This window comes from Varanus komodoensis, unplaced genomic scaffold (assembly GCF_004798865.1).
Source record: "Varanus komodoensis strain SLA01 unplaced genomic scaffold, ASM479886v1 scaffold43, whole genome shotgun sequence".
In the NCBI taxonomy this organism is placed as follows: domain Eukaryota; kingdom Metazoa; phylum Chordata; class Lepidosauria; order Squamata; family Varanidae; genus Varanus; species Varanus komodoensis.
The window spans coordinates 2,285,952-2,304,934 of NW_025335985.1; the positions used below are offsets into that span (position 1 = coordinate 2,285,952).

An 18,983-nucleotide genomic window follows, 5' to 3' on the forward strand; every position below is an offset into this window, starting at 1 on the left:
TTAACTATATATCACTAACAGCTTCATTTAATTTTCTCTCCTCTTAGGATTTCCAGTCCTTCTCCCAGATAGTTGTGGGAGAAATGTTTGGGATCGCTAACAGAGAACTCTCAGCACCATCACTGAACCAAGTTCCAAGGATTCTTTGAAGAGAAACCATGACATTTTAAACTAGGGATGGGAAATGTATGGCCTTCTAGATGTTCTTGGACTACAGCTGCCTGCATTCTTGATTATGCTAGCTTGGGATGATGGGAATGAGCATCTAGTGGACACAGGTTCTCCTTCCCTGGTGCAAAGCGATATAAAACCAATTGGTTTCTGTGCTTAACATGTATAGGCTTATCTCTTGACCAATATATCTGAGTAAGCAGATAATTGCCTACCAATAGAATAGATAAAGAAGCTGATATCTTCATTTGTGCAACACTTTGAAAAGTTAATAGTGCAATCCTATACATGCTTACTCAAGGAATCCCACTGAGTTCAATAGGTCTTGGCCCCAGATTAATCAGCATACAATTCAGCTTTAAAACTTGATCTGAGTGTATAAGCATCATCCACATGGATCTCTCCCAGTGTGAGTGAAATTTCAAGTTCTCTAGGTACACACTGAATAATAACTAACCGTCGATATTGACCTCTGTTGTTTTCCTTCAGCAAATTCTCCCATAAGGGCGTGCTTCTACAAACCACTATGCAACCACATCTTTAAAGCAGGAGTGAATATAAGAATGGAGCCCATCACAGACACCACCAAAAATAGCCACAGGAAGATGCGGTCAAGGACCTGAGCTACAAACTTCCAGTCTTGTACTACCTAGAAAAGAAAAATGGTAGTCATGAGTGGTGTGCCTAATTTATATAACCAAAAAGCTGCTTTGAAATACACTTGGAATTTACTTTGTTCCCAATAAATGGCTGTGCTGTATCGGTTACAGGTCTTCACTTGTGAATACTAGAGTCTCTTCTTGAAAACAGAGAACCAACCTTTAAAATGATACCAAAACAACTTTTGTTACTTTGGTATCTCAGCTTTCCTCCATGAGGGAACCCTTAGGCAAAACACAAGATGCTTCTGGCAGTCTCCCATCAAGTACTGGTCAAGCCCAGACCATCCTAGCTTGACCAATCACATACCTTCAGAAATTTAGGCATGTTGTTATTTAATGTAGGCAGGCACTATGCTAGACTGAAAGCACTGCTATTATCTGGGCCTACACACATTACAAAAGTTTTGCAGTGTGACTACTTTTGGTGAATGGCCCACATGGAGAACACCTTTTGGGTAACATGGAACAGAAGCTACATGAACAAGCTAAAATGCTCAGTGAAGATTGGCTTAGAAATCCATGTTGTCTGTCCTAAACATAGATTTGGGGCCATGCTTCTGATAGCCTTTTCCTGCTCTGTAAAGTAGAATCGTTATTTAGAGAAGAGACTGGAAACAAGGGTCTGCAGGAACTAACTGGCTGGATGATAAGTCCTCTTACCGCTCCCTGTGCTGGTTGAGTCTGATGGGAGCTGCCACCCAGCATCTGTTCCCCACCCATGATTTGCTGAGTAGGGCAACCATGAGATCACTTAGGGCTGGGATGGTGATCAGTGTTCAATCCGAGGTCCAAGTTCAATTTTGGAGTTGCTCTCAAGGGCCAGTAGAGGGCAGGGCTGAATGCAAGTAGGGTGGGGCCAAAATCCTTTAAAAGACATACACATCTATAGCACTGTATTGCAGCTTAAAGCATTTCTTGCCAGTAACTAAGCCTTAGCAGAAACACATCAACCTTTAGTAAGTGCACCAAAGTTGGGAAGCGCCCCCCCCCCCCCCCCGGTAGCTGGCTGGGTCATGAAATGGGTCACAGCCTTCTGGAGAACCCCAGATGGCCAAACTGAGCTCCTTGGAAGGTCATATTTGTCCTCGGGCTTGTAGTTTAGAGAGAGCTATATACAGCGTCAGCAAATTTCAAGCACTGGCTGTCCTAAACAGCAGGTTGGTTTTAGGGGTTAAGCAGTGATAACTGGTTCTCCCAATCTGTAGTAGCCATTTAGCACTGAGAAGCATCTTTTGGGGGCAGGAAATGTATTGACATCGTGTAGCTAATGTTTCATGATACAAGCAGAGATTCACTGGACCTGTTAAGCCTAATGTTGGGGGACGGGGGCTCTGTTTGTTTGTTTGTTTGTTTGGTCTAATAGTCTCCCTCACCAAGTGCATTGTAAAGAAGCATTTAACACAGGTAAAGTAGATCATCCAGACTTGGAGAATTTTGATGCTGGACTTTGAGAATATTAGCCAGATTAACCAAAATGTGTTTCCAAACTCTTAAGAGAACCTGAGTGTGTATATTTGTTTTACAAATCTCAAACACAATAGATCTTCAGTATGATAATCTGAAAACTAGACTGCTAAAGATCTAAAGCAATCCTCTTGATCTTTAACATACCTGCCTGATGAAGTGTTCCTTCTTAACATGCCTGGAGATATACTTGATGGAATCAGCGGCCTTTTCCAAGAATGCAATCACAATTTTTTCTCTGTCCTTGAATTGCTTGTGTTTATGCTTTCTTGCTGGCTTTTGTTTCAGCGTCCCTTCAGGATCTGAGAATGAATAGCGATCTATATGCCCTTTCATGCAGAGCAGCCTGGGGAGTTTCTGGAGGAAGAGTCTTTTCACCCAAGGAGCCATTGGATGGTAGGTTGCTGATGAACGATGGTGCACATTAATGACAAAAACAGTCACGATGATTGATAGGGTTACAAAAATCATGATGAACAACAAGTATTCCCCAATCAAAGGGATAACTTTGGAGGAAGAGGGGATGATTTCTTCAATGACTAAGAGAAAAACAGTAAGGGAGACCAAGACAGAAGTCGAGAGTGACAGTTTTTCCCCCTCATCAGAAGGCAAGTAAAAAACAAGCACTGTTAAAAAAGATAATCCCAAGCATGGGATGATTAAGAAGAGGGTGTAAAATAGAGGGAGGCGTCTTAAAACAAAAGAATAGGTGATGAAAGGGTAGGAATACAAGCCATCTTTCCGGTTTCCCTTCATTCCCTTCGCATTTAGGATTTCCCACTCGCCATTATCAAAGAAGTCTGTCCTGTCCACATTTTCATCTACTAGGATTAAGTCGACCATACTGCCATCATAGGTCCATGATCCAAACTTCATTGAGCAATTCTGCCTGTCAAATGGGAAGAAGGTTACATCCATAGTGCAGGAACTTTTATAACTTGCTGGAGGTGTCCAGACTACTATCCCATTATATTTGACGATGGCTTTTGTCATCAACGAACCTTCAAAGCGGCCATCCGCACTGGAAAGGGGAGGGGGTGGAAGAGAAGAAAAGTTTCTGAATTGTGTTTCAAGTGGCTAGTTTTGATTCTTTTCCTTACCTGCCAATTCTGCTTTCTATAGCTTCAGTAATGGTAGACAGGGAAACAGCAGACCATACATCATATCAAGTGTCAGGAACAAAATCATTTCATTTTTGCATAGACAGCTGAAATGAAGAAAACTTGGAGCAGCCAAGAGTGAACTTTGGAGGGAAAGAATGGGGAACACTGAAACAAATTCCTAGGTTCAGAATGTGCTTAAAGGCACTCTATTTTAATTTGAAGTATGTAAGTTTTTCACTTGGCTATTGCAAGTGGAATTTAGAGTTTTAGTAAAAAAACAAACATGTCATCCAGGTCTGCCATAGTGTGCCCTTTGGCTTACTAGTCCAGGAGTAGAAGGCCTACAATCAACTAGCTAGGAACAAAGACGTATCCACTGCAAACACAGCGAAGTATGTGATTCACATAAAGACTCCAATGTTTCATAAATTAATTTGCTGAAATTAATCCAACCTTCTCCAACCTGGTGCCCTCCAGATCTGTTAGACTGCAGCTTCTATCATTCCCAACATTAGGTTGGGGAAGACAGAATTAACCCATTCAAAGTATTTTAATCCATTAAAAAGTGCTTCCAAACAATTAGATAGCACCAGAGAGATTGAGAGAAAGAGAGATACACTTGCATATATGCAGATAATTTTAAAAGCAAGTACTTACAAATGTGAGGCCATCTTAGAAGGCCATCATTCACCACATGAAGTGGGTTTAGTTACCCAATTTTGCCTTTGGCCTTGCCCACTACTGGAATACAGCCCTCAAGAGCTTCTTCTAAATTGAATTTGGCCATTGGACTGAAAAGGGTTCACGATTCCTGATTTGCAGTCACCTATCTTTAAGAGTGTCCTTTCGGCTTTGACCCAGTCGCTTCATTCTTTCTGGCACTACTAGTAATAGCCCTCTGCTCTTCCCCAGTAGCATACTGGACACCTTCCGACCTGAGGGGCTCATCTTCTGGTGTCATATCTTTTTGCCTTTTGGTACTGTCCATGGGTTTTCATGGCACAGATACTGGAGTGGGTTACCATTTCCTTCTCCAGTGAATCAAAAACTTTGGCCACCTAATGAGAAGGAAGGACTCCCTGGAGAAGAGCCTAATGCTGGGAACAGTAGATGGCAAAAGAAGAAGGGGATGGCAGAGGATGAGGTGGCTGGATGGAGTCACTGAAGCAGTTGGTGTGAGCTTGAGTGGACTCCGGGGGATGGTGGAGGACAGGAAGGCCTGGAGGAATGCTGTCCATGGGGTCGTGACGGGTCGGACATGACTTCGCGACTAACAACAACAACAATCTTTAAGAGGGTTTCTCCCTTAAAGGCAGCCTAGTAGTAATATTTGAGTAAGCAAGCGAGTGATACAAACAGTATGTACCCTTCAATTCACTTACACACATTAACCTGCCAACACCTTTCTCCTCTTATGTTGTCTCTCCTCTATTGAAATTTAGACTGTAAGCTCCTTGGGCCAGGGACCTGTCTTTTTGCCTTTGTTAGTTTGTAAAGCACCAGACATACTAATGGTGCTATACAAATAAATAAGCCAAGAAATAACTTCTTGGCTTTTCCTGAGCACTTTGAACTAAGGTGCCATTTACTCACTGCCAAAAAAGAGGAAATGCATTACCAAGAGACAGAACTGTGTAACATTTACATTTGCAAATTTAGATTGTGTTTAGATTTAGATTGTGTTAATATATAAATGATTGCTGTGATTTCAATAGGAATAACACACAACTCAGGCCTTTAGACTAGCTTTTTATGGTTCTTTATCTTTAAATTGAACTTGGACCAGATAGGCATTTTTTAAAGCAGGATATATGGGCCCTGACCATGTGCCACAAGTTCCAAAAATACGATACAAATACAAAATGGTAGGAATCCTATACTCACTTTTCAAACAAAACAATATCTGGGAGCCACAGGGATTCAGATGGGACCCGAATTGCTGTGATCCCACCATAGTCTTCAGGATTCCAGCACAATTTGTGGTCAATCCATTCCTTTAACAATCAGAAAAAGCAGCGGAGTTACACTTTCAGGTTTAGTTAGCTGATCATTCCAAGCCAAGAATAAACTTAGAATGGTCCCTTAAAGGCAGCCCAATCATATGTCCAATCTCAGTTCACAGAAGCACATCACAGCAGCCCCAAGGCCAAAGTGGGGCAAGGGACTGTGACTGCAAAGACCTGGCCCTGTCAACTGGTATTATTTCAGATCCTTTGCCTCAATATCAGGCTTGAAAAGTCAGCCGCAAACATGCCAGTACCCTGCTGAATCTTCCCCTTGCAAAGGTGAAATTCCCTCTTGGCAATTGATTTTAGGAATGTGGGCATAGGAAGATAGCTCAGAGAAAAAAGACCTTTTCACCAGTGGCCCGGTGATTTTGGCATACAATCCCCAGAGAGGCGCTCTTGGTTCCGACTTCCCTTGACTTTTTGATACCAACCAAAAAGACCTTTTCAATGTTATACTATGCCATTATAATAAGCTGTGGTTTTGATGTGAATGTCTAGTTCTATATATTTTTTCTTTTACACTATGGTAGTCATTAGTGAACTGTTTTAACCTGTTACTTTGCACTTTAAAGCAATTTATTTTGATTTTATTGTCATGGCATTTACTTCTTCCTTTATTTTTTACTTCACATGTCCCCCAGAAGTCTTGTGACTGAGATGTTGATAAACTCAATGAATCAAGCTTCCTAATTCCAGGTCAGGTTATCGATCTAGTACAGTCTGTTTGGGTTCCTCTGTCCTGACAGCTTCTTCTCCAGGCTCTGCCTCCTCTTCTGGTGCTGAACAGATTGTATCTCTGATGAGTAGACTGGAGATAAGATTTTTCCCAGTGAGAAAGGGAGCTAACAGAAAACAATGCAAACTTGACCTTTGAGAATGAAGCAGCCTTAACCTCAGCTCTCTTCACAAACTGCACAACAATATTCTTGTCTTTATTTTTTTTAAAGAGGGGAGGTTGCATTGCATTTTTATGGCTACCACTCTGTTTTTCAAACTGGACCTTGCTACTAATCTCTGAAAAGCAACTTGATCTGCAGACATTATCAGGTGAGCATACTTATTTCTATGATGTATAAAGTTCTCCGTGCCGATTCGTACAGCACAGGCTACTCCTAATGATACAAGAGTAGGCCAAATTGCTCTTTTTCAGGGCAGCTGGCAAGCTTACATTGGTTTCATGCCGCAGTGTAGAAGCCAAACTGCTTAGAATGGCATCAGGCTTACAGTAATAAACGAAAAAAAAGAAGCTCTCTGCTTACATTTATTATTTATGGAGGGAATTTTTGTTGCCCCGCGGGAATGCAAGAGAAAAGAACAATTTTGCTCACTAAAATCAATATGAGCAATGCAAACATCTTCCCATTCAGAATTCAGACACAGGACTCCCACAAGATCCAAATCCCACCGCCCACTGCAATATCCTCCATGCTACTGGAAGGGGTTTCAAATACCCTCTCCTTCTGCATCACTTGCACTGTGGCATGCGTTGCACAGCAGAATATTAAATATTTAATATTTAGTTAAATATTAATTAAATAATTAAATATTAAGTAAATTAAATATTAATTAAATAATGGGCACAGAAGCCTGTCAGGAAGTGAGGTAGCCCAATACCACTTTCTCGACCAGAAATTCTGTAGGGTGATGGAAAGATGGAGATTCATATAATAGGGAAACAAGGAAGAGAAAAAATGCTGACCTACAAACTACCAGACTGTGTTTCCAGCCTATCAGGACCCCATTCCACAAAAAGGAGTGGGAGGAAAACCAGAGAACAACTTATAAAATAAGAACAACTATTTATTTAAAGAGGAAGGAGTAAGTGAGGGAGGGGAAGAGGAAAAAGCCAACAAACATTCCTATGGAAGAAAGAGGCATTTTATGGGGAGAGCATCCTGCAGACTATTAGAGTCCCTGCCTCCAAAGCCCAAACACACAGAAGAGGGACTCCAGAATCTAATCTTTTCCCCAGTCCCCTTGCAGCCATTGGCAGAAAAATGGTGCCAGCTGCTTGCCAAGGCTGCAAAAATAGCCTCAGAGGGAGAGAAATGGAGGTAAATGGTGGGCAGGGGGAGGGAAAAGAAAAGGTCTAGGAAAAAAGAAATCCTGTGGCCTTTCCAGCCCCAGCTCAGCCTTTGCCAGTGTGCCTCTTCTAAACAGGTGCAAGGGTCCACCAAAGGGGACACCTGTTACAAGGGAAGTGAAGATCGCCTCCATTCTTCTCCCACTTTGGCATTAGATATTTTGAAGTATTCCCTCTCTCCAGGGTTTATTGCATAGGAACACACCATAATCTATTTAAAGCAGGGGTGTCCAACCCATGGCCTGCAGGCCGCACAAAGCTCAGGAGGGCTATGAATACGGCCCAACGTAAAATTGTAAACTTGCTTCAAACACTGAGATCTTTTTTACAATTCTGGGGGTGACTCAATTGCGTGGTTCTTGAGCGTGAACTTCGCAGATGGCAATATCACGTCACAACTTCATGTAAAATAAATGTACGTATGCTCTTGCTATTTTTTGTATGCATGGTGGTGGCAGATATCAAAAAAATTATGTACAGACCTTTTTTTTTGGGGGGGGGGGTCATCAGCTTTTGTTAGTGCTTGTATATTTAACGTGCAGCCCAAGACCATTTTTTTTCTTCTGTGTGGCCCAGAGAAGCCAAAAGGTTGGATACTCCTGATTTAAAGGAATCTGAGAGTGACACAGTCTACCTAGGTAGATCTCAAAAACTTCTAGTTGTGCAGTCCAAGACTCAGAAGTTACTGTAAGCAGCAGGCTGGTTATCAAACATTTATTGACAAGTAACTGGGGGCAGGGCAGATGCTGCTGCTCTCTTCTCTCAGTATCCTTAAGATCTCTCAGCTTCTCCCTCTTCACACTTTCCTCAGAACATTTCTTCTCAGTTTCCCTCTGCTTTTTTATTCCTGAACCATCAGAACTTAACTTCATTTCCCCAAGCCCATCTTTCTCCTATTGCTGCTCAGTGATGCAAAGTGTTGAACTCCAGGCATTTCAGCAGAGTGCTGTACAGCAGTTACACATGCCTACTAAGAAGGAAGTCACCCTGCATGCAGTGTGTTTTGAACTTTTCTCCGCCAGTGGTTTCAAAAAGATGTGGGGACAATTTGGAGTGGAGATTCGGAAAACAGGAAAACAATTGAGCACCCCTCCCCTCACTGCTTCTTCACACCAAATCCCTACCCACAGGGGTTGTTTTTGGAGACAGCATCAGGGATTCATAACCAAGAGTTGCAGATAGTCTCTACTCAGAGTTACAGTTGCTTAATTTCATGTCATTATTCCTAGTTAAGTGACTGCATAATGCGCTAAAAAAAATCTTCCCCCACTTTGATGTTTACACGCTTCAGATATGAATAATCAATTATGTCCTACAAGTAGATGATGCATGTTTAATTCTTTCCACTACTTTCCAGCACACCAGTTACTCCAAGGCTTCTGCATAGATCCTGTGTCCTTCTCTAAAGACAAATTCACCCATGTCTTTAATCTAAGAAGACAGCAAAGTGTACACTTGTGGATCCATCTAGGCCAATTGTTCTTTTCAGTAAGTGAACTGGGAATTTCTAAGAGGCCTCCTGGAAAGGCACAATCTCCTCCCACTCCAGTCCCAGTCAGAAGCTCTTAGAAGTCAAAGGTGCCTTTATTCTGTCAGCTAATACCATGGGAGATAGTTGTGTGTATTCTGCCTTGATCTGCGGGATTCTGTGGACAGCTCCCCATATGGGGAGCCATTGCACTGCAAACAGTGGCAGCTTCTCAGTAAAGTAGCCTGGATCACTGGCCTAAATTCACCTACCAAAGCTGGCCACTGCATCCTCCTGAACAGGAAGGAATATAAGAAAGCTTCCTGCTCCAGTTGTATCTTATGTATGTATGTACATATAGATGCATTTATTTATTATATTTTAATCTGCCCAATTACAGACATTATCTGGGAGATTACAAAAAGTTAAACATCAAAATACAACACAAAACAACACATTGCATAGAACTGAATATATATATGAATGGGTGAATGCCTGGAGAAAAATCAAGGCCTTTTCCTGGAAGCAGAAAGGTAACAGCATAGGCACCAGGCAAACCCTCTTGAGGAGGGAAGACTCTTATTAATGGGCACCAAGTAGATACATGCAGGAGGCAACAACTTCCAGCAGCATTGTGTTACAATACCCATAATCTCCAGTCAGTGTGGCCAATGCCCCTGCTGGCTGGGGATTATGGGAACTGGAGTTTGACACATGTGGAAAGCACTATGTTGAGAAAGGCTGCTTTAGATACTCTGGCCTCAAGTTGTTTAGAGCGTAAAAGGTCAGGATCACCCCTTTGAATTGAGCTCAGAAAAAGACTGGAAGCCAATGCAGGTGATGAAGTGGGGGCTCCTCACTAGCATCCTTCAGCATCAAAGTCTTCCTGAGCTTTGTCCCATTTCTTTATCTTTGGTTGCCATTTGATCCTGACTGCTGACTTGCTCCTGCCTCCTGGTCTGTCCTTGACTGATTCTTTGGTGCTTCCAACTTGATTTATCCTTCACTCCCTGCCTCACTCCAGACCACTGCCTATGTCCAAGGCCAGACACACATCCCTTAAGATTGCCATGGATAGCTGTGTTGCTTTTGCATTTGTCAGAGACAGCCCTTCTATTGCCAGCATGCTTCTGGCTCACCTGAGACACAGATAGGATTTCATTTCAGATGAAGGAGTGGCAAAATTAGTGCTGAGTTGCCTTCAGAGATTGAGGCACTCATGTGATAAACACATTTGTGTAAACATTGAAATTTGTGGAATTAGAATGTCTAGTTTATCTACTGGTCTTTAACTCGGGGGATGCAACTCTCAACTGTGTTGTGCTCCGATCTAGGCTTGCTTGTACCATCTGTGCCACCATCATTTTCTTTCTTTTAGTTTAAGGAGAAGATAGGGAGGAAGAAAAGGAGGAAGACAGAGATGCAGAGTAAAAAGTTCCATTTGGCCAGTTATTTGACCAGTTAAAGGATGACTCATGCCTGCTTCTGAAAATATTGGAAACAACTGCTTTAGGCAGCAATCTATCATTCTTACCTGGCAAGTATTTCCTATTGAGCTCAGTGGGGTTTACTTTTGACATAGACATAGAATCACATTCTTATCATTCTTTTGCTTTCTTTCAGCTAATATTTAAGCTGTATATCACCTTTAACTAACCAGGGACCCTTCAGATGTTTTGGACTACAACTCCCAGCATTCCTGAACATTGGTCATGCTGGCTAGGACTGATAGGAACTGAATTCAAAAACATCTGCAGAACATTAGGTTGAAGAAGGCTACTTATATGACTGTAGTAAGTGCCATTATTTCAGCCAAAGGGAAAAAATCTAAATCAAAATCTAAAAATCTTGAAGACTATTAAGCCTATGGATTATTTTCCAGCATATGAACAGTAAATTGAAGTTAAGCCATCATTTTAAAAAGATTTATTTAGTTAGTTATTTTGATTGACTGGTCAACCAAAATTGTACAAAAGGAAGTAAAATTCATCTCTAACCTTCTCCCACATTGGCCTTAGATATTATGAACCGTTCCATCTAATGAGAGTGCATTGCATAGGATTACACCATAAACAATTTAAAGTAAGCCTCTAAATAATACCTTGGAGGAAAGAGAATCTAACTGACTGAAGGAACTTCAGGTCAACCAAACTCTCATTCTTGTGCCCTCCAGGAGATAAATAATAGTCCCCAAGGGCTGAGATGCCCTGCTTTGCCAACAAAGGAAGTAAAGGGAATTTTGCACGTCCTCTCCAGCAGTACAAATCATGCCAACCTGAGCTGCATTTAGGCACGTCGAGAACTAGGGAGCAGTTCAGAAAGGGAGTTTTTGTGTTACTCTGAATTCTGGTGGCTTGTCTTAGTCCTAGCTCAGAAATTAGGGGAAGAGGGTGAAAAATAAATGCAAATGATCCAGGGGTGATATAGGGTTCCAAATAAATTACAACAATGTTACATGCATTTTTATAGACATTATTGAACAAATTAACTTTATATTCAGTGCAAATACTTGGACATTCAAACAGAATCATAGTTAAAAGTGCCAAGAGCTTCTCTCTGGAGACATTCAGGGCAAAACTGGACAGTCATCTGAGTGGGATGGTGTGCCTTGGCATCCCGCACCAGCAGGGGGTTGGACTGATGGCCTTCTTGGCCCCTTCCAACCCTACTCTTCTATGAATCTATGAATCATCTATTTCAGGGCCTTCATACTCATTGATCCAACACTGGAGAGGAGGATTTGGTGGATTTCTGACTGAGCCACTGGGTAAGAGAATGGTACCACCTGCATGGATGACTGTTTATTTTCTTTAGATGTAAAAGAATTAGAGATTGGCTTTTTCAAAAACTGGGTGCTAAATTTTTAGGGAAGGTTGACATACTGAGGAAGGTAAGCCCCCAGGTTCTTTCTCATATCCCCTTACACACAAATGGTTCTGTCCTACTTCCCAGCACCAGTGGCAAAGTGGTAACTTTTGAAGCACAGGTGGTCATCCTGGGGTCTCTGTAATCCCACACCCAAGGGTGCCTCCAAAATTACGGCATCTCTGTTGTTCTATATCAACAAATAAGTTCTAGGATGTTTCATTTCCACCAGGGACAGCTCTTTTCTAAAGCAAATGGGTCTTAATCACCCATTCAAGATCAAACCAACTCAAACTACCTGCATTAGAGCAGAGACAGCCCACAACAATATATTGTTGGGGATAAGAAAATCCATTTCTCAGTCTCTGCCCCACTACTGCCTAAGCTGAGAAAGCACATGGAATCTTGAGGGGCTCCTCAGATAATCTCCACATCCGTGCTCATCAAAAAGCCCCTATGTGTTGACCCTATTGAGGTTGTTCCACTATAACACTGCCCAGAACTAGTGCCATGCTTCCAGGCTGCTGCACTTCAGAAACTGGACAAATTACTTCAGTAGATCCAGTCTCTAGGGAAGGGATTTTGAGCCAGTGATAATCTGTACAGCTGACAGAACTGGCCCGACCACTACAGAATGTTCTCTGTGGTGCCTCTAAAATAAAATTATGCTCCACAATTGAACTGGTGAAACGAAATTAATTTATTAACCAGTTTTCTTCCATAATTACTTGGCTGGGCCACACAGCTCAAGGACAGCTGTGGGTTGCCTAAAAAGGGGGCGGGGAGCAGCCTGGGGCTGGTTTGCACTTAAGAGGGAAGTGTACATGGTTAATGTACTGTGCCTGAATGCAGCACATTCAGGCCAGCTGTCCTCTTATAGTAAACTCTAGGTATCGCCAAGGAAGGAAATATATAGCCTATCACCTTTATTTACCAAGATGACGGGCTTTTAACCTGCCACTTCACTGAGGCTTCTGCTTCAGGACTCATGGTGTGATTAAATGTAGATACTTTACATGTATGTCTCCCCCCACCCAAGGTTCTCTCATCCTCTCTCTCTGCCTGTCTGTATCTTCCATCATACAACCACAAAGTGGCTCTGCAGTGCAGTAGGACTGCAAAAGAATTTTTGCCAACAAGAAATTTTCATTCTGGTTCATTTTACACCAATTCCCTTGGTGTAAAAAATGCTGTGGAAATGCTTGACAAGGAAGGGAGAGGCCCTGAAGGATGACATTGTTATATAAAGTAGCTGCAAACTAACACTAGGAGGGAATTGTGGGCACACAATAATTGACTCATCTAGAGAAGCCTGCTATCTTAGTCATACAAGGTGGAGGATTCCCCCCCCCCCCCACCAGCCCTTGGTCGCACTAGGCTTCAGGGAACCCTCCTTTCCCCTCGAGCAGCCTTTCCCAACCAAGCACCTCTGTTGAACTACAATTCCCATCTTCCTCAGCTTGCATAACCAGTGAGAGTTGTTGTCCAACACATGTGAGGGGCATCTGGTTGGGAAACACCATAATAGAAACACTTAACAAAACCTCGAAGGTATCTTGTTTCTGGTACCTGAGTTGTGGACTTCATACTTTATGCTGTCCAAGAACCCCACCTGCACCAGTATCTCTGCCTCAGAGAACACCTGTGAGCCTGCCCTGAAATCTTTCTCTATTAGAGAAGATTCTGGAACATACAGCTATTTCCCTCAAAGTACTGGCCAGCCCTACTTGGCCTCAACATTTTAATTCACTTATGTGCTTATTTCTATCTCCCCAATAGATGAAGCTCTCTGGGAAGTTGCCAGCAGTTCCTAAAAACAAGATATAATCCCATAAAAACAACCATAATTTTTTCCAGACTAGATATTGTTAAAATTTTGCAAACAATTTAGCAGCAGATTGAGTAGATCCATTAAAAATACCTGACATAGGTGCCACCATTAAACCATTAAATAAACCTTACATATTGCTAAATGCTGCAGCACAGAGGACTTTCTTAGAGGGCATTGTAAGGATGACAAGTTGCATCCAGCAGGCCTCAGTGCAAAGATCTTTTCACCATTGGGGGGCTGTCACTGAGAAGGCCCTCTCCCTTGTGACTGCCTTCGAAGCCTCCTCATTAAGTGGCACTCTGAGATTGCCCTGCATAAACTGATCCTGTTCCCTTGAATCCTAAGCCATGTACACCCAACATTCCATGGTTGCATCTTGACAGGAAGTAGCAGCACAGAAGCTGGTGCTTTTTTGTCATGGCCTGATGTCTCATAAGGGAACTCAGAAGCACCAAAACTGCTGCATTAGAAATATAATCCCTCCCCACCTCCGTGAATCAGTTTTATTACAAATGTAATAAACATCTAACATCTTTGCAGGCCATTAATCAGCATTGCCTCTGTGTAGCATCACAGTTAGATAATAGTTTCTGGGATGTAAGCCAGCTTGTATCCATTGAGGTCAATGGGACTAAATTTCCTTAAATTCAAGCACCTCCTGTAAAATATTTACAGCCAATCATCATAAGTATATTTATACAGACACACATTCACACACACACAAACTGATTACCTGTTTCAGCCATACATTGGTTGTCATTAGCTGATTCTTTTCATCCTGGGAAAGGAAAAAGCATAAGTCACTGTTTTCTTTCAGAGCATTACAGGGATGGGGTTCCCAATAGAATTTGTGCATAAAATAGTTAACCTTTAACGGCACACCTCTTTGGACTAACACTGCCAGTTGTAATTAACATAGGAAGGCGGAGTGGCTCTGCAATTCTTAAGGCAGCTCTTCCGCTTGAGTTACAACTGCTGGCCTGGAAGGCTGATCGAGCCTTTTATACCTGCTTGACTGAAAGGAATCCAGTGGTTTGAGCGCTGCTTTGCACAGTGGCTGCTGTCAGGGCCTGCAGGGCTGGAGTAGGAAACCTCACACCCCAAGGCCGAAGTGCAGCCTCTTGGGCCCAGGCCACAGGGCCTTCCTCAAGCAGGAGCATGTAGTGCTGGCCCTTGCATCCAGCTGGCTATCCAGATCAGTCAGACCTTTTACCCCAGAAAGAGGCTGGCCCAGTGGTCTCTGGCCCTGCTGGCCCCCAGCCCAGCCAGCTACCAACATCCTGGCTTAGATTTGGGGATGGCTGGCAGTGACAAGCCTGGACTGGCCCTGACACTGTTGCAATAAGAAGGGCCCAAAGAGCTATTTAGCCCAGCACCCTGTTTACACAGTGGCCAAACGGATGCCTGGGATAAGCCCACATCCTACCCATGTTCCCCAGAATTTGGAGTTTTTATTTATTTATTTAAAACTTTTTTAGACCATCCCTCACTGAAGTCTCTGGACGGTTTAACAGTATTTAGAGGCAGGCTGTTTCTTGTACTGGAGCTAATACACAGCTATTGGGACTAATAGCCATTGATAGTGTTGGAGTTGCCCTAATGAAAGTTTAGAAACATAGAAACAAAGTGAGTCAGAGGAGGTTCCCCAGGCCATCTAGTCTGACCTCCCTCCCCCAGCTCTAGCCAGCTCCGCTCATGACATGCCTACTATGTGCATGTCCAAAAGTTTTGTATTTTATGCATGTCATACTTTAGAATATAGAAAACTGCCTGTTTTCTTCCCCCTTCAATCTGCAGGGTTTTTTCATTCAGGTTCCTTCTATGGGAAAAGGAGGCAAGCCCCAAGACAGGCAAATCGATATGTAATCTTGAAGATTCCCCTCACCCTTCTGCCAGCACCCTCATTGTCTTCCTGAAATTCCTACCTCAGACTGTAAAAAGCAAACATGTCTATAATGGTTTCCCAATGTTTCTACATTTGCCGTTTGTTCTCGTATTGTTCTTACATATCACCCATTCAAGGTCTCATTCCCCTCCCTCTCAAGTGAACATGACTGCAAGTCCATAAAACACTCTGAACATGCTCTGATCCATGCAGTCAGTCTTAACTGCTACCCTGCAGCACTCTTGTAATTTAGGGATTTCTGTAGCTGCAAATAAAACTGTTGGGTGCTTGATTGTACGCTTGCACTGAACCCAAGTATTCTTTCCAAGCAGGTCTGAAATCCTGACAATAGTCTTAGCCTCTGTGAATTTGACTAAGAGAATCAGTGTGGTGTGGTAGCTTGAGTACTGGACTGGGACTGGATCAGGAGATCCAGGTTCTAGTCCCCACTCAGCCATGAAGCTCACTGGGGGACTAAGGGCCAGGCATATACACTCAGCCTAACCTACCTCACAGGGCCATTGTGGTGAGGAGAGAATGCAATGCTGTAAACCACCTTGGATTCCTCACAGGAGGAAAAAGGGCAAAATATAAATGCAATGTAACATTAATTCCATTTTAAAGTTGTACAGATTGGTACCCAACAACTAGTTCTTGTGATAATGAATTCCACCATTTAGCTATGTGCCATGTGAAGAACTCTGTTCTGAATGATGACCCCTGCTTCCAGTATTATGGGAGATAGATCACTTTCTTCACAAAATGCATCATTTTTACAGCATCCCCTTTGAGTGACTGAAAACAGGTCAGGGATGATTTAGTGACCATTAGGGAACCAGAGGCTTTCCGACCCCTTTCACCCAGGGTTCAATTTAAAAGCTGCTCTGCTTCCCTTCAATTCCAGTTTAAGTGAAGCTCATCCATTTTGTACAGGCCTGGCTTGTTAAAATAAACAAACAAGTACCAGTAACTGCCAAATGTAAACCTCTTCTCTGTAAACCAGCGTCTCATCTGTGCATTGAGAATCCTCACATGTGCCATTATTGATGCTTTTGGTTGCCCAGATAGCATAATGCCAGTGGGAGACTTTTATACAAATTTAATTAATAAATATATCCGTGTAGCAAGCTCGGTGTGTAGAACTGCTGGCATTTCAGTGAAAGAAACTGTGAAGTTTTAGCTTTCAGCTTCTTACCTAGCAGCCTACATTTGACTTTTAGGATATTGTAACCTTTCCTCTAGTGCCTTGATCATCTTGATTGCTCTTTTCTACACCTTCTCCTGCTCTACAATAAGTGAATAAAGTATGGTGACCAGAACAATGTTCAGCATTCCAAATCTGATCACACTATAGATTTGTAAAGAGATATTATGATATTGGCAGGTTTATTTTCTATTCTTTTCCTTATGAGACCCAACATGGAATTTGCCTTTACCACAAAATGTGCACACTGGGTTGATGCTTTCATCAAGCTATCCTCCACCATGCCAGATCCCTGCACTGGTTAGTCACCACCAGCTCAGTTCCCATCCGTATATGTTAGGAGTTTTGAATATTAGAAATCAGTTTTGCCCCACTGTGCATCACTTTACACTTGCTCATGCCAAACCTAATTTGTTATTTTGATGCTCATTTATCCAGTTTGAAAAGATCCTTTGGAACACTTCAACATCCCTTTTTGTTTTAATCATCCTAAACATTTTGGCATTAAAACTGACTACCTCATTGCTCACCCAGCTCCAAATAATTTATGAACAAATGAAAAAGCAAACCTGAGAAACATTGCACCAAGACACACTTCTACTAAAGCCATTGACTAGTAGTCACTGACAGCCTTCTTTTCAAGAATGTGTCCAGTTCCCTTTTAAAACCACCCAGATTAGCAGCCATTGTTACATCTTGTGGTAGATAATTCCATAGTTTAACTATGTGCTGTGTGAAGGCCTTCCTCTTATCCATCCTGAATCTTCCACCAATCAACTTCATGGGATGACCCTGTGTTCTAATATTATGAGAGAAGGAGAAAACAGTCTTACAACCCACTTTCTCCACATGATGCATAATTTTGTACATCTCTATCATGTCGTCCCCTTACCCACCTTTTTGCTAAGCAAAATAGTTGCAGTTGTTGTAATCTTTCCTGAAAGGGGCATTGTTTCAGCAGCCTCATTTAGTTGCCACTTTTTTGCATTTTTTTAAAAACTCTACCATCTCCTATTTTTGATGCAGTGGCCAGAAATATAAACAGTGTTCCAGGTGTGGACACACAATAACACCACACCATTTCTATAAGGGCACTATGATATTGGCAGTTTCATATACCTAACATAGGATTTGCCTTTTTTTACAACAGTTGCATGTAGGGTCAACATTTTCATTTAACATGAATAGGATTGATGGGGAAAATGAAATAAGAGTATAAGGGTCAGGTTCTACTTGAGGAAGGTAAATTGCCATTCTTTGTACTTAAAGAAAGAAAATTGTCCTTCCCTGCCTGTGGAACTCAGAAAAATGGGTTCATAGATCACCTACCACATCAACTATCTGGGAGAGCTTTAATCCAAAATACACCTTTATGGTATCATTGGAATGTTTTACTGGTCTGATCCACTTCTGATAGCCTTGAAATAAGTGCCTCAAAAGGGCATCTTCATTCTCAGCAAATGAGCTGAAAACAGTAAAACCTGAAAAACAAAAAAGAAGGGAGAAAGGGGAATATGTAGATAAATATGAGGTAGCATGCAAAATATGACACTCACATGCTAAAATCAAAGCGAATGTTAAGCAATAAAAATCTACTCCTTGGCCACAGAATGAATCTTTTAAAAGAATGGTGGAGCTGAGATATCGACCCTTTTGGTCCTAACTCCAGTGGGAAGAGTTTCATTGTACATGTTCTCAGTAGATGAGTATGCATGTGAGAAACCATTTTTTGTGTCTACAATTAAATCACTATTCTGAAAGGGCAATCCAGGGCAGAGTAGAATTGAAAATGGCTTCTTCTTTGGATAGATTTAACATGAAGGGGTAAAAAGGACAATAGTTGAGCCTGAGCAGAGGGACTGTGTATAAAGGAGATATCAGGAAATGTGGGTTTCAGCCAAGCAGACTTCCTGACAAACTTCTTTAGATTTCTTGCCCAAATTATGCTATTTCCTTTGCTATGCCAACTGGAAGGCAAGTGTTATGGTTAATGCCCTCAGCATTTCAGACTACAAATCATTCACCCTCAGCAGCACTGAGGGAGTCAGAAGAACAAGCTTGACCATCGCTGGTTAGGGGTGATGGAAGTTGTAGTCATACATATCTGAGGGACACCAAGTTAGGAAAGGATGTCACAAGCCATACCAAATTAGAAAATTTGTTTGAATAAGGTCATGAATGAAATAACTGAAAAGTTGGTACACACACATATATAGTAGACTCTCCATTAAACAACAC

The 18,983-nt window shown here is 42.1% G+C and overlaps 1 protein-coding gene across 2 annotated transcripts; it reads right to left on the bottom strand.

Moving 5' to 3' along the window:
• Nucleotides 1-649: 649 nt before the first annotated feature.
• Nucleotides 650-17,346, bottom strand: CHRNB3 (cholinergic receptor nicotinic beta 3 subunit). Of its 2 annotated transcripts, XM_044444040.1 has the most exons (5): nt 17,315-17,346; nt 14,390-14,434; nt 5,285-5,394; nt 2,445-3,318; nt 650-820 (listed from the first exon to the last, which is right to left on the bottom strand). In XM_044444040.1, the coding sequence occupies exons 2-5, from the start codon at nt 14,414-14,416 to the stop codon at nt 686-688; spliced, it is 1,146 nt and encodes a 381-aa protein (XP_044299975.1). In that variant the 5' UTR covers nt 14,417-14,434; nt 17,315-17,346; the 3' UTR covers nt 650-685. The 2 variants fall into 2 exon arrangements, with proteins under 2 accessions (XP_044299975.1, XP_044299974.1); XM_044444039.1 differs by lacking the exon at nt 17,315-17,346 and having other exon boundaries at nt 14,390-14,564.
• Nucleotides 17,347-18,983: the final 1,637 nt, after the last annotated feature.